The following is an 8,888-nucleotide window of genomic DNA, read 5'->3' as shown; positions in this document are numbered from 1 at the left end:
TTCCCTTACCCGAAAGTACTATCCAGATGACCTTTGAATTTCCCCAAACTGTCGGCCTCTACCACCCATGAAGGCAACTTATTCCAGTAATTTATAACTCTTTGGCTAAAATAAAACTTCCTGCAGTCCAATCTAAACATTTCCCCCCGTAACTTGAATTTATGTCCCCTAGTTCTAGCATCATTTATAATCTTGAAAATTTCGTCCTCATTCATTTTACTGATGCGGCTCTGAGCCTTAAACACCTCAATCAAATCTCCTCTAAGGTGTCTAGTTTCCAAACTCTGCAACCCACATATTCGAAGTCTTTCTTCATAAGGACGCCCTTTTGCCGATCTCACCAGGCGAGTTACCCGTCTTTGCACCCTTTCAAGAAGCTCGATGTCTTTCTTTAGGTGCGGTCTCCATACTTGAACACAGTATTCCAAGTGTGGTCTAACATAAGCCTTATATAATGGGATTATCACGTCCCTATCTCTACTTGCAAAAGTTCGATAGATCATCGATAGGACCCCATGGGTTTCCATGCAACCTGTTTACAATGCTCAGAGAATTTCATGTCTGACCGTATCGTAACACCCAAGTCCCTTTCCTCCAGTACTGGATTTAGTTGAACTCCACCAAGTGAATAAGTTATTTTGGGATTACTGTTTCCCAGGTGTAATACCTTACACTTTGTTGGATTAAAACATAGCTGACATTTTTCTGACCATTCCTGGAGTCTAGCTAGGTCTCTCTGAAGAAGCTGAGCTTGACAGTGATCATTAACTACTCTACCAATTTTAACATCATCTGCAAATTTAGACATCACGCCCTCTATCCCTTCATCAATGTCGTTTATGAAAATTAAAAACAACAGTGGTCCTAATACTGATCCCTGGGGAACCCCACTTCTTACATCAACCCAATCTGAGGAATAGCCATTTATCACAACCCTCTGCCTCCTACCCTGAAGCCATCTTGCTATCCATCTAAGGATTTTCCCAGTGATTCCAACCTGTTCCAGCTTATAAAGCAACCGCTCATGTGGGACTAAGTCAAAAGCTTTGCTGAAATCTAAATAAACAATGTCGAAATTATTTCCTAAATCCAGCTCGTGAGTGACCCTTTCGAAATAGCGAACCAAATTTGTTAAACATGATTTTGCCTTTACAAAACCATGCTGAGTATCCTTGAGAATTTCAATTCGATCCAAATGATCCTGAATTCCACACTTGATCATTGCCTCCATGATTTTCCCTACTACTGAAGTCAGACTGACAGGTCGATAATTTCCAACTTCACTTTTAGAGCCACCCTTATGTATGGGAGATACATTTGCACTTTTCCAATCCAAGGGAATCTCCCCAGAGTCTAGTGATGCTCGCATAATTAGCCTCAATGGTTCAATGCACTCGCTTGCCGCCTCCCTTAAGATTATAGGGTATATTCCATCAACTCCAGGAGCATTACTGGTCTGTAGGCTCGAAAGTTTTTTCATTAAATAATCTTGCGAAATTTCAATATTATTAATTACATATTTTTTAACTTCGCTCCCACAATTTCCCATTGCCACAAAAGGTTTTTCATTTGTAAATATCGATGCAAAATAACTGTTGAGTTCATCTGCAACGGCAGCTGGTGTATTTAATACTATCCCCTTTCCCTTACGTAAAGGTCCGATTTAGTTTGTCCTGCTCTTCTTGGCATTTATATATGTGAAGAATTCTTTATCCCCCCTCTTTGCTCTGTTTGCTAGTGATTTCTCATAAACTGCCTTTGCCTGTCGAACCTTTTCTGTGGCTCTATTACACATCACCTTGTAATTGTTATAGGCTTCAGTACTTTGTATTGCTCTGTAACCTTTCCATGCCACCTTTTTCTGCTCAAGTAATGTGGCAACTTCACTGTTCATCCAACATGGAACCCTCCTCGTGGAGTATTTCTTTAATGGTATATACGCATTCAAGGGATCTGTGATTAATGTTTTAAAAGCGTACCATAGTTCAAATGTATTCATTCTCTGAGCGATATTTACCCAGTCAATAGAGGCCATGTAGTACCTTAAGGCATCGTAATTTCCTTTTCTGAAGTTAAAACCCATTCCTTTGCCTTTTACTGCTGCTACCTCTCTCTTCATTATCCACCGTAGAACTCCTTGATCACTTCCTGCTACTGGTTCCTCTACTGTCAGCCCTGTTATGTCATCTGATTCATGGGTGATGATGAGGTCTAGGACATTCTTTTCTCTAGTACTTTCCCTGACATGTTGATACAAATAACAGTCATCTAGTTGATTTAAAAATTTTGTTCCCCATGTCGAGTTTCCTTCCCATTTACTCCAATCAATTAGAGACAAATTGAAATCCCCCGTTATAAGACATTGACGCTTACTTGCCCATTCCATTTGCATGTAGAGGCTTTTATCATAATCTTCACAATCACCTGGTCTGTAGATTACTCCTACTCGCATTGTACCTTTGTTTCCAACTATCTCTTCCATACAGATTCTATACTGCATGTAACACATCTGAATCCGGAAAGGCTATCATCGTACTCAGACTGCTTCTGGGAAGAAGCATTATCCCACCACCACTTCTATCTACCCTATCCTTCCTAAATACATTATACAAGCCGTACTGAAACTCATCATCTCCAATTTCCGGGTGGCACCACGTCTCCGTAAGCCCTATTATGTCCGCGTTACTTGTTTTAACCAGCAGTTCGAATTCGCTCATTTTATTGACAACACTTCTAACGTTACTGTATAAACAATTAAGATTTACTGTTCTTGTATATTTAACAACCCTAACACAACCTTTGAAGTTTTTTAGGCTCTCTTCCCTGGCATTAGCTACCCGCCCACGTGAAACGTTTCTGCCCCCCGAACATCTAGATAATACGTCCAGTTGGGGTAACAGATAAGAACTCTTAAGGTATGTGCAAGAGTTACTTTGACGAATATTATCAGATAAACGCGTGTCAGTATTACCCACTTCCCCCCTAACTAGCAGTTTCCCTGAACCTTTAAGGTATCCTCAATAATACTGGCAAAAACCTTTGCACCACCTTTGTTTAAGTGTATCCCGTCTCTACAAAACAAATTCCTTCTACCTACAAGTGTGGGCCATGCTGATAGAAATTTCCCCCCTAAAGCCTTGCAGATTCCTTCAAGTCTTGAGATAATCCACAAGGCTCTTAACATATAATCCCTCCTATCGTGTCTGGGCAGAATTGCAGACACATAGACATAATGGGAGCCTCTGTAAGATATCTGCAATAAGGCCTCTGAGATTGGGATTATTCCTACCACCAATTTTAAACACACACACCAACCGTTTATAACTGATTGAATAATGAAATAAAATAAAATAAAATGATAGAAAAGACTGTAAAATAATATTTGCAAAAAACGTTTAATTATTTACAAAAAACTAAACTATAACAAAAATAAAATAAGTTAAAATGCATTAAAATATAAATATAAAAGCGATAAAAAGACGATAAAAAACACTATTAGAGCTTTCGGAGGTGTCTGCCTCCTTCCTCAGTAATAGTGAGACTTAAGTGACACATCCTTAAATACCAGGTTCACGGCACACGTGGATGACCAGGCCTATACTCAGCATTCCTTTCACTTGTACCAGAACCGGAAGTGGTCTGGAGACGTGGAAAATTAAAACGTTTATCTCTGGCCAAAACCACCGCCTCAAAAAGGGGGTGAAACCTAACTCCCCTGTCTCTGTTCATACTAATGTTACCAGAGGATCCAATCCACAGACTTTCCAGCCACTTGCGGTCCCAGAATTTATGCGCCCTCTGTAAGATGTTAGATCGATTTCTATTAGATACACTCCATTTGCTTGCCAGGACGTCTACAATAGTAAGTAATTGCCTTCGGCGACAGGAGCATTGTAAAAATAAATAAATTTTCTGTTTATACTCCGGCACGACAACCAAGTCAGTAGAGTTTACAATAAATCGTCAATACAAATATTTATCGTATTTAGTAATCACGGGCTTGAACCCCGGTCCACTCAAGGTAGTTTTCATAGAAATGAACTTTAATTTAGTAATGGGTTCCGTCCTCCTCTACAATCATAAATTTTGGATTAATTTCGAACTTTTAAATGATTAAAAGAAAAAAACATTTTTACGGTGCTTTTGTTTTGTTAACTTGATTTTGTTTGAGAGCAAAATTAAATAAATATCGAATGATTAAATATATATAGCCAGCTGAAGAAATCATCTCCACTTTTCAATTTAAATTTACTCTTTCACTCTTATTTACGTCAGTCTTCCTTTCACTGAACGTTTTATTGTCCTGGAATTTGACAGTCGCATTTCAAAGGAAACAGTAAATGGTGATTACATAACTGTCTCCACTTTTACTCTTTAATATTTGTCTTTTGACAAGCTTTACCCAAAAATCACTGATCATCCTCTGAATTCCAGGTCCCCAAAATATTCGTTAATTTTTTTATGTTCATGTTCTGCCATGTGGCAAGTACTCGCTGCAAAAGGACATACTCTCCAATAGGTCATGATATTTTTAATGTAAAGTGTATAAAATTGATTTTGTTTATTTATTTGCTTGGAATCTCTATTATGAAATGTTCATTTTGTGTTGACCTTTACTTTCATCTCTATTTCTATATGCTTCAAAAAGGAATAGAGAAAATTTTCATTCACTGCCCAAAAAATCAAAAACCTTTTCGAATTGGTTTCAATAGATAATCAGGCGTAAATTATAAGAATAAAAGTTGCCACATGGGTTAACAAAAGTTGCTTGCTTTCATATAAATACTACACAGTTTTCAGGGGTCGCTTGGTCAAATCCTGCTTCGCGAAGTCAGGTGATCATTCAGATTTTTTTAAAAATCTTTTGTTCTTTGTGCAAGATTAGCGAGGGTCACACTTCAGAAATCAGAAGAACCGCTTGGTGTATCGGAAGGAATCAGCTCAAACGAATAAAATGAGAGGACAAAAGCGGAAAGCAATCTAAAAGGAATAATTGCCAAAAAAATTCCCTACTCTAATAAAGAAACCACAACAATTTTAAGCGAATTGTGTGTCAGAATAGAAAGTCTACTGCAGAAAAGTCTGAAAATTTCAAATTATTAAAATGAAATGGCCGTGTCCAATCGAACTGAGCGCTGGTTGTTCAAGCTGGTTGAGTTCGGTTGATATGCGGTTAGACGAAAGCGACTTCTTTCTTTTAAATATCGAACGATTTGAATTGCCTCCATCGCCAATACTCGATTTGAAGAGCAGTAAAAAAATCACGTAATTTTCTGACTGTTAATTTAGAATTTTTGCGCCAATGTAATATCAATGCATCGCGAGAACGTCATGAAGCCAAGCATCCAGACTTTCTCCTTTTCACCATTCAAGGAGATTGACTTGACATTAGGATATTCGGATAGATCCCCTTGCTAAAAATTCGATCTAAATATACCATTAACAGGATATTTAACCTGAAATATCCATTTGGATATTTTTCCATTTCCCACCACCTTCACTCAGCAGCCATCAATTTTGCCCAATTGCTATATATCCTTTCAACACAACAGTGCTGAAAAAAAAATATATATATATACAAATCTCCCCATACAAATGTTGACACTGTATAGAACGAGTGACAATCCAAATATTTCCAAGATTTGTTCTCACACTTCATACTCCAGATCTGATTCAAAATGAGAATGTCTGGGATAGGTTGGATAGGTCAAACTGGGCAGCGGGATTCTGTGCCAAATCAAAATACAACAGCTCATAAAAATCATGATGAAAGTCAGGGAGATTGCGCTCCCTGAATCAGTGAAATCCATGCTACGAACATTACAGATGACAGTTTGGAATAAAGGTGGCGTTTCCATGATATTCAATATAGCTTTCAAATTTTTTGGCTGCTGAGTGTATACCTCTTTGTTGAACATGACATTTATATAACTTATTTTCTTTCTTTTTTATAGGTGTTGACACAACCTAAGCGAACCCTCTTAATGGAAAGAACAAGATTACAGAAACCTGAATCATTAGTGAAGAAACACTTTTAAAGAAACTTAAAAACACAGTTAAGATCTCTAATAATCGAAAACTTCCATATAATATTAAAGAGGGATCCGAAAGGCTACTGTGCAAATTTTTGGCAAACATTTTTCCAGCCAGCTGAACCAAACATAACCGAAAAATAACTTTACAATACAAGTATCACCAATGAAGAACATAACAGAAAAGTAACAAGAGTTTATGAGCCAAACTATCATCTCGTTATAATGAAATCAGTTCATAAAGTATGTGGGTGATCAAGGAGTTTATACGTATTTTCTTACTTAGAAGAAACCCTTATTAACTATTCAAAAGGCAGTCAACGTCAATCATGATTTAAGCTGAAGAAATATATGTATACATATCATAAATCTCGAAACAACATCAAAATGTTATTCACTATGTTACCTCCTTTTAATATATAGAGGATTACTATGAATTTATTTTAAACACAAAATTTTGAGTTCATATATGATAAAAAAAGTTAGAGCATATAGTTTTTTTAGAAGTACAAATTTCCTCAAATATGTTCATAACACAGCCAAAATTTTAACAACTAAGGGTATTTCTTTTCGGATGATCTCACACAACGTAGTCAAGAGAATTCTCACCGGCTAAGTACTTTATCACACATCATTTGGAAAAAAATGGTACAACAGGTGTACCTAAGATGAGACCTTCTTTCATCTTGCAATTATGTCATAATAGAAATGATCATTTCTTGCTCAGAACATCTGGCAATTGCCAAATTTAATACTACACGTGCTGTAAAACTTGTGGTAAGAAGCTGAAACAAACAAGATCTCACGAAACGCATTCACTCCTCATGATAAGGAGAGCTGTTTGGAAGACGTTTTCACAGAGAATAAGCTTGAAACTGACCGTAGGGAACAAAAGAATCAGCAGAAACCCTTCAGCTGTTCAATCTGTGCTGAAAAATTCACAATAATTGGAAGTCTAAAAAGATATCTCAAAGATAACTTTGCTGAAAAACCTTTCAACTGTTTAACTTGTGGTATCAATGTCACATGAATTGGATATTTCAGGAAACATCTGAGTTATTAGTGGAAAAAAAACTTCTGTCATTTAAGAGTGAGAAGTTCTCAGAGAGGAAAATGCCTAATAATCTGCCTAGAGTTGACATTAAGGATAAACAATTCAGCTGTCCAACAGGTGAGAAGTTCTCACAGAGAGGATATCGCACAAGTCTCCTCAGAATTCATAGTGGACACAAATCTTTCAGCTGTCCAACATGTGAGAAGACGTTCTCACGCAGAAGATATCTTACAAGACACCTAAGAATTCATACAAGAGAAAAACCTTTCAGCTATCCAACATGTGAGAAGAAGTTCTCAGAGAGAGAACACCTTAAAAGACACCTAAGAATTCATACAGGAGAAAACCCATTCAGCTGCCCAACATGTGAGAAGAAGTTCTCACGGAGAGAACAACTTACAAGGCACCTCAGTATTCACAGTGGAGATAAACCTTTCTGCTGCCCAACATGTGAGAAGAAGTTCTCACACAGAGGACATCTCATACAACACCTCAGAATTCATAGTGGAGCTAAACCTTTCTGCTGCCCAACATGTGAGAAGAAGTTCTCACACAGAGGACATCTCATACAACACCTCAGAATTCATAGTGGAGAAAAACCTTTCTGCTGCCCAACATGTGAGAAGAAGTTTTCACAGAGAGGACACCTTACATTACACCTAAGAATTCATACAGGAGAAAAACCTTTCAGCTGTGCAATATGTGAGAAGACGTTCTCACGCAGAAAATATCTTACAAGACACCTAAGAATTCATACAGGAGAAAAACCTTTCAGCTGTCCAACATGTGAGAAGAAGTTCTCACAGAGAGAACAACTTACAAGCCACCTCAGTATTCACAGTGGAGAAAAACCTTTCTGCTGCCCAACATGTGAGAAGAAGTTCTCACAGAAATCACACCTCCAAATCCATCTTAGAGTTCATACCAATGAAAAATCTTTCAGCTGTCCAACGTGTGAGAAGAAGTTCTCACGAAGAGGACAATTGACAGGACACCTAAGAATTCATACAGGAGAAAAACCTTTCAGCTGTCCAACGTGTGAGAAGATGTTTTCACTGAAATCATACCTCCAAATCCATCTTAGAGTTCATACCAATGAAAAACCTTTCAGCTGTCCAACGTGTGAGAAGAAGTTCTCACAAAGAGGACAATTGACAGGACACCTAAGAATTCATACAGGAGAAAAACCTTTCAGCTGTCCAACATGTGAGAAGATGTTTTCATGGAAATCACACCTCCAAATCCATCTCAGAGTTCATACCAACGAAAAACCTTACAGCTGTCCAACCTGTGAGAAGAAGTTTTCACAATGCGGACATCTCACACGCCACCTCAGAATTCATAGTGGAGAATAAGCTTTCTGCTGCCCAACATCTGAGAAGAAGTTCTCACGCAGATGACAACTTACAGGACACCTAAGTATTCATACAGGAGAAAAACCTTTCAGCTGTCCAATTTTTCATGAAACACTTTTAAGGAAATGGGCCTCTCTTAAGAGAAATTTGATTTCATAATGGAGATATTATTCATCGCAGCAGCCAGTGGTCAGTGCTGAGAATTATATCTCAAACCATCTCAGTTTGCATGCAACAGTGAAATCCTTTAGTCGGTTTTCATCCCTAGGAGGTTCCAAGAAAAAAAAAGATTCTTAAAAATAATGCACATCATTAGTTACAAGAAGAAACCATTTAGCCGTAGGAAACAATAAAAAGAGCTAATAAAAACGAACTGCTATATTTTCAACCAGTTCAAAATGTATGATCAAATTAATATGCATGTAACAACTGTGTGGTAAGGAATTC

The 8,888-nt window shown here is 37.6% G+C and overlaps 2 protein-coding genes across 2 annotated transcripts in view; both read left to right on the top strand.

The window, feature by feature from the left end:
- The first annotated feature begins 7,058 nt into the window (after positions 1-7,058).
- LOC150079716 (uncharacterized) lies at positions 7,059-8,441 on the top strand. Its single transcript, XM_090383183.1, has one exon. The coding sequence runs from the start codon at positions 7,059-7,061 to the stop codon at positions 8,439-8,441; it is 1,383 nt and encodes a 460-aa protein (XP_090239309.1).
- Positions 8,442-8,839: 398 nt separating this feature from the next.
- LOC150079715 (uncharacterized) overlaps positions 8,840-8,888 on the top strand; it is a 42,800-nt gene continuing 42,751 nt past the window's right edge. The window contains exon 1 of the mRNA XM_090383182.1: positions 8,840-8,877. Within this exon, the coding sequence (XP_090239308.1) occupies positions 8,840-8,877 (38 nt within the window). The remainder of the gene's footprint in view (positions 8,878-8,888) is intronic.

This window comes from Mastigoproctus giganteus, chromosome 10 (assembly GCF_048544385.1).
Source record: "Mastigoproctus giganteus isolate SK-2022 chromosome 10, ASM4854438v1, whole genome shotgun sequence".
Classification (NCBI taxonomy): Eukaryota; Metazoa; Arthropoda; class Arachnida; order Uropygi; family Thelyphonidae; genus Mastigoproctus; species Mastigoproctus giganteus.
This window is presented reverse-complemented; position numbering and strand designations above follow the sequence as displayed.

Bases quoted from the DNA above. Each gene is read 5' to 3' on its own strand.
- LOC150079716 (XM_090383183.1), top strand. From the start codon at position 7,059: ATGAATTGGATATTTCAGGAAACATCTGAGTTATTAGTGGAAAAAAAA.